The 14569-nt window shown below is 33.8% G+C and overlaps 1 protein-coding gene across 2 annotated transcripts in view; it reads left to right on the top strand.

Annotated features, from left to right (window-relative positions):
• The window catches only part of LOC114328619 (protein farnesyltransferase subunit beta), a 53824-nt gene extending 39513 nt beyond the window's left edge, over positions 1–14311 (top strand). For both annotated transcript variants that reach the window (XM_028277510.2, XM_050654341.1), the window contains exons 7-9: positions 1197–1326; positions 10196–10404; positions 13964–14311. In XM_028277510.2, coding sequence (XP_028133311.1) covers positions 1197–1326; positions 10196–10404; positions 13964–14065 — 441 coding nt within the window. In that variant the 3' untranslated portion in view covers positions 14066–14311. The remainder of the gene's footprint in view (positions 1–1196; positions 1327–10195; positions 10405–13963) is intronic.
• The last annotated feature ends 258 nt before the right edge of the window (positions 14312–14569 follow it).

Genomic DNA, 14569 nt, shown 5'->3' on the forward strand with positions numbered 1-14569 from the left:
GAGTTTTTGTTTTAATGTGGTCAGGCATTGTTCAGCTGTGTTGTTTTCTGTGTTTTCTGGATCATGTTATGAGTGTCTTGAAATGCTCAGCATTATTTATTCAGCTCTTTCGAATACTGTCCTACTTCTCATTCTCCGAATGTATTTCGTATTCAATATCGCTACCCATAAATTCAATCTTCCTCAGTGGTCGTTTTCCCAGAGTATTATTCTGTTATCAGTCCTTCCATTATTAATATCCCATGGTGTTCTGATAAGCATTTGCAAATATTTCAATGTATAAGCTTCCACATGATTGGGTAGAACTTCAGCGTTCACAATGTGTAAGAGCGCACCTAGTTTCTTACAAGAGTTTGTTCCTTAAAAGAGGTGGTCTGCTCAGTGGGTTTGTTCCATTGAACTCTTGTAAGGCACGTGTCATTTCGCTTACCAGGCTATCTTGCAACTCATTGTTGTCCTGTTTGATATTATGAGATTGAGTTTCTTGTATGGCAATCTCAGGAATCTGCTCATGTATTTTGTTGTAGACTTGATCTACAACTGCCTCTGGGTTGTGTGTCCCTTCGCTTTCCCTTCCGATGGTATTGAATTTAGTCTGTAGAATGGGATAAGATATTGATCTGCTACTCGTCGTTCAGGTACTTGAATTTCTGGGTACTCTCAGCAAAATTCGGCATACAAATGTTGTCTTATAGCCTATCTTTTCTTGACCGAGGTTTGTTACCTATAACTGAAGCGCACAATATTTTTATTCGTAGACAAAGTGCATTTTCGTTGTTTTTTGTGTGTGTGAATATTTGTTTTTTTTTTTATTATAATTTTTTATTAATTGTTTTTTTTTACTACGCTAAGACATAAACCCGATTCAACATCTCGGAAGTCTATACAGTTTTTTTTTTTTTCTTTTTTTTTGCTTTTTTTTTTCTTTTTTCAATTATAATATACAGTAATTACTTAAATCTACAGGGTTTAAAAAAAATAACAACAAAACAAACATGTCTGTTTTGTTTTAACAAACATGCCTGCTTTGTTTTAACAAAATTGTTTAAATACAGGGTAAATTTTATTGCTACAATTTGTATTTACAGTTTTTGATATGTTCGTAAATTGTTTTTAATGTATTAATATATTTTCGTTGTTTGAAATAACGTAATTTAAAGTCGATTCTAAAATGAACTTAGTAAAATATTTTTTAGAGATGGTTAGTACAGAAGCAAATGAAAGTAGAGGGTGGATTTCAAGGCAGGACTAATAAACTAGTTGACGCCTGTTATTCTTTTTGGCAGGGAGGCGCTTTTCCTTTAATATATTCTCTATTATACGATGGTAGGTAACATTTGCAATTATTTTTGAAGTTATACTTCTTTAGGCGCGATTGAGATTAAGGGTGAATTTATATTGATCTGCGCGCATGCGCACACCGACAGTTTGGTATTAGTCTTTATACGGGCTCTGATTGGGTGTTGAAATGATCTGTCAATAATTGTTCAATATGGAGGTTATCGGTAAACAAAAATGTTGTATAATATATTAGTTTTTATTGTTGTGAGGACAGAAATAAAATCAAATTTATAATTATAGTGACTTTTTAAATAGTTTTGAAAAGCCACAGGTACGTAATTCTAAATGTTTCAGTTGTATTCCAATAAAAAATTATCTTCATACCTATTTGGAAAATGTAAAAAAAATAATGTACTTACCTAGTACTTGCTATGCTATACCCCTAGTAGGCAATGCTTTAATTTACTTAATCTGACTACGAACAAACTTTCTACAAATTTTCATCTAATGTATCGTTTTCTTACTCTATATATTGTTGTATTTTAATTCGACAAAAATCAAACTAATAAAAATTCATATAAACAAAATGTCAAAAAGTTGTTCAGTTTGTGTATATTCCCACATGACGTATACGCGAAGGTGGTTCAGTTTGAAATCGCTTCGACTCTCATACGGCGGGATACACGGGAAGTAGGTTCAAGCCCAATGCAAGTTATATCATTTTTTAATTTTTTTTTTATAGATTCTATGATTGTAAGTATATTATTATATAATTTTTTTCAGAAAATACGTATTTAATTAAAATTTTTGGCAACAATTATTGTTCAGAAATCATTTGTGGCATTTTTCAATGTGTTTGTGTGTGTTTTATACTTTTATTTTTTAATTTTTGGTATTGTTTTAATAAAAATTTTTGGAAAGTAGTAGAGAAACTGTTAAAAGTATATTGATTTCGTTGAAATCATATAATAGAAGTATAACTTCTTACGTGCGTACAAAGTACACACATTCTTTTGTTTTAATATTGTATTGATGTGTATGTTAATCAGGTAGTACCGCGTAGTGTGAAATAAATTTACTATTCGTCTGTGTCTTTCTAATACCTCGTAACCTTAAAATCACGATTGTTCAGGAGACAAGAAAAACTATTGCTATTCATACTCTCAGCCCTCAGCAATGGGGATACGAGCTATTAGAAACCCATTTAATAATATAAGTAATGAAGTATGGCTTACAAGGTTTTTTGAACATGCGAGTTTAGTTTTATATTATGCAAATCTGCGAAAAACGCATTTTCCAATTTTTGTGGGTTACGAGGTATTAGAACGACACAGACGATGTATTACCTACTCATCATCATCAATAGCGTCACAACTCTTCGTGAGTCTTTGCCACGTTTACTATTGCCTTCCATGTTTGTCGATCCTGTGCCACTAATTCCCATTGTCGCACTCCCATTTTCTCTAGATCTTCTTTGACTGCATCTTTCCACCTTTTTCTAGGCCGCCCTACAAACCTTCTTCCATCTAGCCTTTCCCATAACACATTGTTTATAAGACGATTGTCGTTACTACGTATCACACGCATTGCCGATCCGAGTCTATTGGCCTTTATACACTCACCGGCACAAAATGCCGCCACTCAAAATTTTTAATTAAGTTTGACAATTTATAACTTTATTATTTGTACTCCGATTTTCAAAATTCCTGCATCAGTTTGTAGGTACATGTATTGATGTCGTTTGTTATTATTCCGGTAACAAAACTTTGTGGCTTAAATGGCATTATACGAGGGTGAATGGAAGCGTTGTATTTTCTCCTAACTTTAAAAAGTTCTGTGGAAAAATTGGAGGGCTCATTTTGTTTCATAGTCCTTTCGTATTATCTTGAAGGTATCCCTAAGATGTTGTTTTTTGAATTATCGGAATATCTCTTTTCTTGTAAAAGTTGTAAATAAAAACACTGTTTTGAAGATTTGTTTAATTAAGAATATCAAACGCACTAAAATTGTCAACACAGAACAAAATTAACAACAAAACAAAACAATTCAATAGCGGGTATGTCCACCTCTCGTAGCAACGATTGCTCGCAATCTGTTTGGCATCGAATAAAGATGTGTTATCCTTGCCTGGGGAATAGCCCGATATTCCTCTACAATTCCATAACTGTACAAAATTTTCTGGAGTCTTAGGATGACGGCGAATAGCTTTTTTTTATTCATCTCATAAATTCTCAATAGGATTGAGATCTGGGCTGCATGCGGGCCATTCTAATATTATCAATCCAACCTCTATTGTATGAGTCAATCAGTGTTTTTATTTACAAAAAATGGTACAGCTCTTACAAGAAAAAAGATATTCGGATAATTCAAAAAACAAAATGTTGGTGATGCCTCCGGGATAATATGACAGGACTATGAAACAAAATCAGCTATTCCATTTTTTCACAGAATTTTTTAAAATTAGGAGAAAATACAACGCTTCCTTTCACTCCTGTGTAATGCCGTGCAAGCAAAATTTATTTGTTACCGGAATAAAACCAAACAATATCACTGACATGTACCTACAAACTGGTGCAAGAATCTAGAAAATCGGAGCACAAATAATAGTTATAAATTATCAATCAAAAATTTTGGGTGGCGGAATTTTGTGCCGGTGAGTGTAGAACAAACAGACAATGCTTGTATTATAGAATCACGATCATTAAAGGCGTTTATGCTCGTTTGTTTGTATAGAAGAATATCTCCCATTAGTCCCGTTTAAACTACAAAGGGTGATTCTTCTTGAAATAATGGTAGTTCAGTTAAGCACAGATTCAATAATTTATGTGCCAGACATGCGCTACTTCAATACAAAAGAGCCACATCTCAAAATCACAATTTTTAGAGAGGAGCTACTCAAAGTTTTGATATTTATTTTTGGTTCATTTTTCTTTCATATTTTATCATTTATATACCTTTTTAACAATATACTATTTGCATATAAATGATAAAAAATGAAAGAAAAATTAACCAAAAATAAATATCAAAACTTTGAGTAGGTCCTCTCTAAAAATTGTGATTTTGATTTGTGGCCCTTTTGTATTGAAGTAGCAGTACATTGTATTGATGTCGTTTGCTATTATTCCGATAACAACAAATTTTTGCTTAAATGACATTATACGGGGGTGAATTGAATCGTTGTTTTTTCTCCTAACTTTAAAAAATTCTGTGGAAAAATTGGAGGGCTGATTTTGTTTCATACTCCTATTGTATTATTCTGGAGGTATCACTAAGATTTTGTTTTTTGAATTATCCGAATATCTCTTTTCTTGTAAGAGCTGTAATTAAAAACACTGCTTTGAAGGTTTATTTAATTAAAAATATCAAACGCACTAAAATTAACAAAACAAAATTAACAACAAAACAATTCAATAGCGGGTGTGTTTACTTCTTGCAGCAACGACTGCTCGCAATCTGTTTAGCATCGATTAAAGATGTGTTTTCCTTGCCCGGGGAATAGCCCGATATTCCTCTACCAGGGCCATAACTGTACCAAATTTTGTGGAGGCCTAGGATGACGGAAAATAGCTTTTTTCATTCATCCCATAAATTCTCAATAGGATTGAGGTCTGGGCTGCATGCGGGCCATTCTAATCTTATTAATCCAACCTCTATTTAAGATATTTATGTTTGTCAGTCAGTGTTTTTATTCACAAAAAATTGTACAGTTCGTACAAGAAAAGAGATATTCGGATGATTAAAAAAAAAACAAAATTTTAGTGATGCCTCCGGGATAATATGACAAGACTATGAAACAAAATCAGCTCTTCAATTTTTCCACAGAATTTTTTAAAGTTAGGAGAAAATACAACGCTTCCATTCACCCACATTGTTTCCACAGAAACAAATCCTTAAAAGCATGTTACTGGGACATTCATCATCATCATTGGCTGTACAACCCCTGGTAACTCTTGGCCTGTTCTAGAATCAGCTTCCATTCCTTCCTATCCTTCGCCTTCTTCTTCTTCTTTTGGCATCGTGGGTCTTTGCCTGTCTGGCTATGTCGTTCCATTCGGATCTCTCTTGTGCCCTTCTTCTCCATTGTCTTGTGTTCATGGTTTTCAGGTGTCTTCCACGTCATCCAAACATCTCGTTCTGGGTCGTCCTTTTTTAGCGTTCCTATCGGCTTCCATTGTAATATTTTCTTTGTTGTTTTTCCATGTCTTGTCTCTGCACTTGTCCCAGCCATAACAGTCGTTGTAACCTTCATTCGAATCATTAACGTCGTTTCTCCTGATTCTCCATGTGCCGTCTTCCTGTTGCACCGGGCCATATAATTTTCTCAGTATTTTTCTCTCGATTTGGTCTTCCAATTTCGTACTATGTATTAACACTTGTAAGTCGTCTTCCACCTGGTCCTTAAATCGTGCTCTGGATCTGCCTCTTCCCCTCACTCCATCCGGTCTTTTAATACAGGCTGATTAAGCCGTAAATCATCAAATAAACAAAAAAATTGCGAAGTGGCTGTAACTTTCTACACTCATAAACAAACACATTCTTTTGAAAAAATCCGATTAGTCCCGAGCATTAAATGTTGTGCTCGACCCGAAATCCAGGTATAAAGACCCCGGCGCTCCCCTCCTCAACTACGTAACGGTCACCGGCAGTCGACCAAATGCTTGCGTACTACTCGGTTAGTTGTCTTTTAAACAGTGTGCGTCTAGTATCGTATGTTGTAAGATATTTCGGTTGAGTAGAAAAACTTGACAATCAACAATTATTATTGTGCTGTAACGGTTGGTCTAGAAGCCATACAAACTTTAAGTAATTGCAGCAGATCTTGAGGAGATGGCAAACACCAGTTACTCAGCGAAAGTGATTTGATAGTTGTCCACAGAAATTGTAGGAAAGATTATACAAGACCAAGCAACGTGAAAGCGGCGAAGAAGATTTTTTTTGATGATGAAGCATCTACGTCAAAATTATCACCAACAAAAAAAATTAAGATCTGAATCATCATTTGATTTAAAAAGTACATGCTTTTTTTGTATGGAAAAAATAGATGATCCCATTGATCTTGAAGAAAATTTGCCGAGCTGCAATTTGGGAAAAATGCCGTAATCGTATTTGATGGCTACGAAAATGACTCGAGTATCAAAAAGCTGAGCAGCATCGACGATACCTACATAGCCAATGTGTAGAAATTATTTTCGATGAATGTATGACATGTACAGTCAATCAAAAAAAATTTTTGTCAAACGATAAAAATAAAATCAGATTAATTTCATTATTAACGAAATTTCTCCAAAATAAAAAATTCGTGGTAAAACAAGCATTAGATGATGCGGATACACTTATTGTTAAAATCGCAATAAAAATGTCGAATAATGGTCGAACATTTGTAGTCGGCGAGGATATTGATCTACTTGTTCTCTTCATCGGATTATCACCAGAAAATAAAGATATATTTCTCATGAAACCAGGCACAGACAAAATCAACAGGAAAATATTTTCATCGTCAGAAATCCAAAAATCGTACCAGCATATAAAAGATACAATCTTACTGGCCCATGCCTTCAGTGGTTGTGATACAACGTCTAGTATATTTCAGAAGGGAAAATTACAAATTTTCAAACTCCTGCAAAATGAATTTGGATTGGCTAATGTCGTGAAAACTTTCAATAACGAAAATTCAACCCAATCAGAAGTTAAGAGATGCTGGTGAAACTGTTTTATTGATGGTATACGGTGCAAAGAAATTTCGAAATTATTCACTTGATTCATACAGATTTGAACAATTTAAAAATTCGCTGCAAAAACAAAAATCAAGGCTTGAATGATTACCACCAACATCAGAGGCAGCTGCACAACATACATCACGAGTTTTCTACCAAATTCAGTTATGGCTTGGCAATAACAAAAATCCGGAACAGTGGGGATGGAAGAAAATCAACGGTTCGTTGCAACCTATTACAACACTCCTTCAGCCAGCACCAGAATCGATACTACAACTTATTTCCTGCAACTGTACATCTGATTGTTCTTCGAGATGTGGGTGCAGAAAAGCAGGGTTAAGATGCTCGGAAATTTGTAGACACTGTTAAGGAATGCAGTGCCTCAATGCATACATGGAGCCAATTTGCGAAAATCTTAACGACTCCGATATAGATTCAGTACACGAGCATGCGAGCAAAGAATTAGAAGATATCTTTTACGAGGCAGATGCTACCGACTCCGATTTTTTAGGTATAAAAGATATGCATGCAATATAATATAATACTTATTTCAATCTACTTAAAAATCGTCACTTATGCAATTAATGTGTATTTTTTTTACAGAATATTGACATCTAGAATATCACACCTAGTGCAGTTCTATTAAGAAAATAAATGTACAATTGGATGAAAATATTTATCACAATCGAATAAAGTATCAAAAGTAATATAATAAAAAATTTCAATTTATAACTTTTATATTTTTTGAAAAATTAAATTCATTTAAATATTTTTTAATTTTGTTTGTTTATTTCAACAATATTATTAACAGAAACAAAATTATGGTACTGTATCTTTACTTATTATTTTAGATCTTAGGATGCTAAATTTACCAAACTTGTCAATATTGATAGTGATTTACTTGAAAAAAATCACAAAATTATATTACTTCTTATTATTTTAGATCTTAGGATGCTAAATTTAACAAACTTGTCGATATTCATAGTGATTTACATGAAAAAATATCAAAACATTATACTATTTACTTGTGGGTCTCTAACAGATCCGTTGTACTGCAAAAGGTTAAGCGTGGCCACTCCAGCACACCCTTTATGGCTAGGGACTCCTTGGTTTCTTAAAATATATACATTTTCAAAGGTCTATACCAAGTTACAGCCACTCTGCAATTTTTTTGTATATTTTGGACAATTTTATTGGACTATTTGGTTATAAATGTGTTTTGACGGCTCCATCTCGTTCATTCTCTCTAAGTGGCCCAGTCACCGAAGCCTGTTTCTTTTGCTGGTCCTACCAATACTAGGTTCTAAGTTCTACGATGGCCAATACTAGGTTCACTATGACGGAGGTAAAGCTCAAAATTATAGCATCTCCTGTGGTATTGCAGTAAAACCTCCCTTAAACGAAATGATTGGGGGGTGACCGTTTCGGATTGTGACGGGTAGTTCTTTCAAGACGACATACTCAGTAAAACACAGGTTAAAACAAAAGAAATATATTCAATGTAATTATGTACACAGATCAAAATAAAAAATAAAATATAATTCTGTTTATCGTCCCGTTGCAGAGAAGTCCTCCCCTGGATAGACGTCTGCAAAAGAAAAACAAAATTAATAACAAAACGAAATATCCTTACACCTCACTGCAGTGTAAGATGCAAAACAATCACGCGATTAAAATATTAATAATTTATCGGGAGCTCGTTCACTTCACTTGCTACCGTTTAATTATGAGCCGGCGAATTACTTCAACACGGTACACCTCGCTGCTTAAGTCGGCCTGCCTCAGTTTGCGAGATCACGTCAGTACGGTGCACCTCGTTACTCAGATCGGCCTGCCTCGCTCACTTCGCTTGGCTGGTATTGGAGCCCAGAGCTGTCACTTTAAGACTGGAGAATCTCCGTTCCGTGGCCTCCTTAAGTAGAGATAATGCAAACACTTCTGACCATGGAGCTGAGCGAAGGCGGAGTCAAAATTCACGGAAAGGCGGAAAGGTTCTATTGTAAATACAGTGCGTTTCGCATGAAAGTGGGGACTAAACCAAATTTCGTCTACTGCGCCGTGGTCACGAGTGTTTGCATTATCTCTATCTCTGCCTGGGCTGTTTTGGAGAAGTGGAAATGAGTAGAAAAGAGTCTCGTTCTGCGCGAATGGTGGAACTAGTACGGTTCTAGCTGTCGGTGAGTGCTCGCGGCGTATCATTACAGGATAACAAGAATTTCGGTTAAAAATCAAATTGTTTTTTTGTATTCTTCTTGTATCAAATTACATAGTATTGGAGAGATATAGCTGCAAAACATCGTTGTCAAAGGAAAATACAACAGAAAATAGATTTCTTAAAAAAACACTCTAAACATGTTCATTTTCCTTAGTTTTATTGCTTTTCTTAAATATACTTTTTATTGATGAAATTATTGAAACTGTCAGCCATTTCGGTTAAAATAGGTTTCGGTTAAAAAGGTTTCGGTTAACGGAGGTTTTACTGTATTTCGTGATAAAAGTTAATTAGATCACCACTTTGTTTTGTTTTTGGTATAGTACTAATAGTATAGTACTAAATATTTCTATTATTTCGTTGTGTTAGAATAACAAGGTTCTATCTGCAAATTTTTTAAAATTGAGATTTTTATGTAACTTGGTTCTATTTTATGTTCTTTACCTTAATATGATCCTAGCACCGACATCTATTAACAGGTGGCTGAAATACGTAAGTTACAAGGTTCTATCTCGGAGAATTTTAAATGTTGATAAGTTAACAAGCTTCTAACTGACATAAAAACAGTCAACTAAGTACACAAGGTCCTATCTGCAATAACTAAAAGTGTTTATAAGTTAATAATAGACTTTATTAAACAACTAGAAGTTGTTTTATTGTATACTAATTGTTAAACAAAGGTATGTGTGGAAAATAGAACTTGATTAAATAAGTTTAATTCATTTCTCAAATCAGAACTCCTTTGTATTAACTATTGAAGTAACCTTTTACTGTTAATAAAAATATATGAATTTTTTTAAAAATTTACATTGTTAACACATAAAATGGGCGACAATAGTAAAATAAATATATAACATAGAAACTTTAAACAGTCATAACTAAAAATGGCACCTGAGGCAGTTAGAACCTTGTTATTCTGACACAACGATTTAGTACTAATAGTATAATAGTACTAAATATTTCTATTATTTCTATATGTAATTTCCAGCTGAGAATCCACCAAAACACCATCTGTTTGACAACGGTTGCCTACAGGAATATTTGCTAGCCTGCTGCCAAAATCCTAACGGTGGCCTCATAGACAAACCAGGAAAAAACAGAGATCTGTATCACACTTGTTATGCTATAAGCGGCCTTTCGATAGCTCAACATTTCATGGATACTACACCAATACTAGGTCCCAAACGTAATGAAGTGGTAAGTGGTAAAAACAGTTGACACTCTATGTAGTAAAAGATTGTCATGTTAACTTAAGAGCGTAGGCGCAAATATTTTACGGCTATTTTTCAATGTGCCTCTAGTAAGTTGTCGTTACATCGTTTTCATGGTCTTCCCACTGATCGTCTTCCTATTGGGGAACCGTCTCTCGCTGCCCTGACTACCTTATTTGTTGTCATTCGGCTTATGTGGTCATTCCATTCTATTCTTCTGTTTCTTACCCAGTTGTTAATGTTATCCACCTTGCATCTCCGTCGTATATCTGTACTTCTAGCTCTGTCCCATAGAGTCTTACCAACGATTTTTCGAAGGGTTTTCATCTCCGCTGTTTCGAGCAATCTTTTTGTCCTCTCTGTGTCGGGTCGTGTTTCTGCCGCGTATGTCATTATTGGTCTGATGGCTGTTTTGTAAATTCTGCCTTTCATTTCTTTTCCGATATTTTTATTTCTCCATATTGTGTCATTCAGGCAACCTGCGGCTCTGTTTGCTCTATTCACTTGATCTTCCACTTCTGTTTCGAGTCTTCCAAAGCTAGATAGTGTGATGCCTAGGTATTTAAACTCCATCACTTGTTCTATTATCTGACCTTCCAGCTCCAATTTACATCTTATTGGATCTGCTGTTATAACCATGCATTTTGTCTTTTTTGAGGAAATTAACATGTTAAATTTTCTGGCGATTATGTTGAATTGGTGCAGCATACGTTGTAAATCATCTTCACTTTGAGATATTAGTATTGCATCCTCCGCATAGCAGATTATTTTAAGTTGTTTTTCTCCCATTTGGTATCCTTTTTTAGTTCTTACTTTTTTTATTATTTCGTCCATGATCAGGTTGAACAATAAAGGACTCGAGGAATCCCCCTGTCTTATCCCATTGCCGGCTTCAATTGGGTCAGTTAGTTCATCTTCCACTTTTACTTTTATTGTGTTGTTCTGGTAGATGTTTTCTATCGTTTTAATTATTCCCAGAGGTACCTCTCTCGAGTATAACAAGTGGATAACGTCCTTTAATGGGACCCTGTCAAATGCTTTCTTAAGGTCCACGAAACATAAATATGCAGGTTTGTTCAAGATTTCTCTTGAACTTGCCTCATTATAAATATAGCGTCAGTGCATGACCTTCCCGACCTAAAACCTTGTTGTTCTTCTGCTAATGTTATAATATCATTCAATTTGTTTGTTATCACTTTTGTTGTTAATTTTAATGTTGCGTTTAATAAGTTAATCCCTCTGTAATTCTCCGGGTCTGATTTGTCTCCTTTTTTGAAGAAAGGTATTAGGATGCTTGATATCCATTCTTGTGGTATCCTGTTTTGTTCTATTATTTTTTGTATTAGCTTTAATAGTTGTTTAGTTAGATCTTCTCCTCCGTACTTTAGGAGTTCGTTCGATATTCTGTCCTCTCTTGGAGATTTTCTATTTTTTAATTTTCTTAATGCTTCCTTTACCTCTCCCTCCTCGATGTTTATCTCTTCGTTTGTCGTAACTTCAGGTGTTGGTGGTTCATTGTCGTCGCCTTTAGCAAATAGAGATCGGAAGTAGTCGGCCCATGTTTCCTTCTGAATGTGTTTCGCTTTTATTAATTCGTTCATCTCCTTTCTTTGCCCTCTGATCATTCTCCATACTTCTTTTTGTGTTCCGTAGAAGTCGTGTTCCATCTGTTTTACTAAACGTCAAATTACGTGTAGTAAAATTCTCGCTGGTATGGAAACCGCAGCAGATGTAAACATTAGTTGACAATGACATTGTCATCAGCAACGTAGCTATTTCGGCTATTTCGTTCAGTTTTTGAATGTTCTTGGGTAACCGTTACTTTTATAATCACTTAAATTAATAATTAATTTAATTAATAGGATTATTTTTCACTAACTATGTATGTATTCCGTGATTTCAATAATTTATATACTATACAATAAAAACTAATAATCGAGAAAAGAGAAAAAGTTATATAAAGTGATTTTAATAATATACTGTAGAACTCTTAGGAAAATTTTGAACATCTTGTACAACAAAATACTTGTGTATTCTGTGCTTGGATCTTCCATAAATAATAAACAATAAATACCGTTTTATTAATTTAACGTCTGAAATCAATTATGTATCAAATACAATATCAATATTATTAAATAAACAACTAAAAATATTCCTGAAGCCCTGTCAAATATTTAGTGGCCTTGTTAATGTCAACACATTCTGTTCATGTATTGAAATATACACTCACCGGCACAAAAAACCGCCACCCCAAAAAATAGGTCAATTTTAATGTCTTGTATTTCCTAAACCTGATGTCCGATTTAAGTAATTCTTTTAATATGTTATAGCCTTATTCTTTAACAATATCGCTGTAATAATATTGTTACTAGAGAGGTACATTGTCATTGTAATAAGGGTGTACGAATCAAACTGTGTTTTTTCTCAAACTTTGGAACACCCTGTGGAATGTTCTAGCTTTTATAAAATACTGAAATTAAAACCCAACTATACCCTCAAGTTTTCTTAACATTATGTTTTTTTTTTCATTCGCTTATGTTGGATAATAAAAAAGTTAGGCACTTTAACAACTACCCCTGTTTTTCGTCAATACAGGGTGTTTTTAAATAAGTACGGCAAACTTTAAGGGGTAATTCTGCATGATAAAATAATGACAGTTTGCTTTATGAACGTACGCCCGTAAATGCTTCGTTTCCGTAATAGGGGGTGTTGAAATTGTTCTTACAAACTGACGACTTATTTATTGCTCTAAAACGGTTTGTGATATGCAAATGAAATTTGGTAGATTTTAAGAGGTAGTTATTGCGCATTTTTTGGCATACAATTAAGAATTTTATATTCACCATTGGCGTGCATACGGGTATAAACATTTTAGATATATCCCGTATGCACGTCAGTGGTGAATATAAAGTTCTTAATTGTATGCCAAAAAATGCGCAATAACTACCTCTTAAAATCTACCAAATTTCATTTGCAGATCACAAACCGTTTTAGAGCAATAAATAAATCGTCAGTTTCTAAGAACAATTTCAACACCCCCTATCTCGGAAACAAAGCATTTGCGGGCATACTTTTATAAAGCAAACTGTCAGTATTTTATCATGCAGAATTACCCCTTAAAGTTTGCCGTACTTATTTAAAAACACCCTATATTGACAAAAAACAGGGGTAGTTGTTACAAGTGCCTAACTTTTTTATTATCCAACATAAGCGAATGAATCAAAAAACAGAATGTTAATAAAACCTGAAGCTATAGTTGGGTTTTAATTTCAGTATTTTATAAAAGCTAGAACATTCCACAGGGTGTCCCAAAGTTTGAGAAAAAAACACAGTTTGATTCGTACACCCTGTATACAATGATAATATACCTGTCTAGCAACAATATTATTACTGCGATATTGTTAAAGAATAATGCTATAACATATTTAAAAAATTACTTAAATCGGACATCAGGTTTAGGAAATAAAGGACATTAAAAATTACCCATTTTTTGAGGTGAATAAATTCTGAAATGTATTTCATCATTGTATTTTTTTTTGTTTCAGCTGTGCACCCATCCTTTGTACAACATTAGGCCAGATTTTGTTCGGAAAGCTTTGTTATATTTCAACGGGTTAGGTTCACCCGAAGATGAAATGCAGACCTGACAAAACAGGAACTACAGAATGAGCGCGTATCAACTACTCCTATTTTTAAAATTTATTGTTAAAGTTTTGTTGAGGTTATGTTTTTATAAGGTATTTTAGCAGTTTCAATTTTATTACCATTTTTTATTTCTATTTAAGATTTAACGACTTACCACAACTGTGTCATCTGAAGATTAAGATTTTATATAAAAACATTTATACTTGTAGGTAGTACCACCTATTTTTTAATATACTGAATATAAAGTTTGTTTTGTTTTATAAATTTTATTCTCCTAGACATGTCCCTCAAATTATAGTTCACTAATAGAGCAAAAACTGTGTATGGAACCTGATCAATCGTCATAGGAAACATAAATAAGTTCAGGGATGACTAAAATTTAGAATCACCCTGTAGCAGGACAAAATATACTTATGATTAACTATTTATATGGGAAATAAAATTACTTGTTCTAACGAAAATTCATTTTTAGACGAAAAACAATATTGTTAACATCTGTTTTATTA

The sequence above is a fragment of the Diabrotica virgifera genome, chromosome 6 (assembly GCF_917563875.1).
Source record: "Diabrotica virgifera virgifera chromosome 6, PGI_DIABVI_V3a".
In the NCBI taxonomy this organism is placed as follows: domain Eukaryota; kingdom Metazoa; phylum Arthropoda; class Insecta; order Coleoptera; family Chrysomelidae; genus Diabrotica; species Diabrotica virgifera.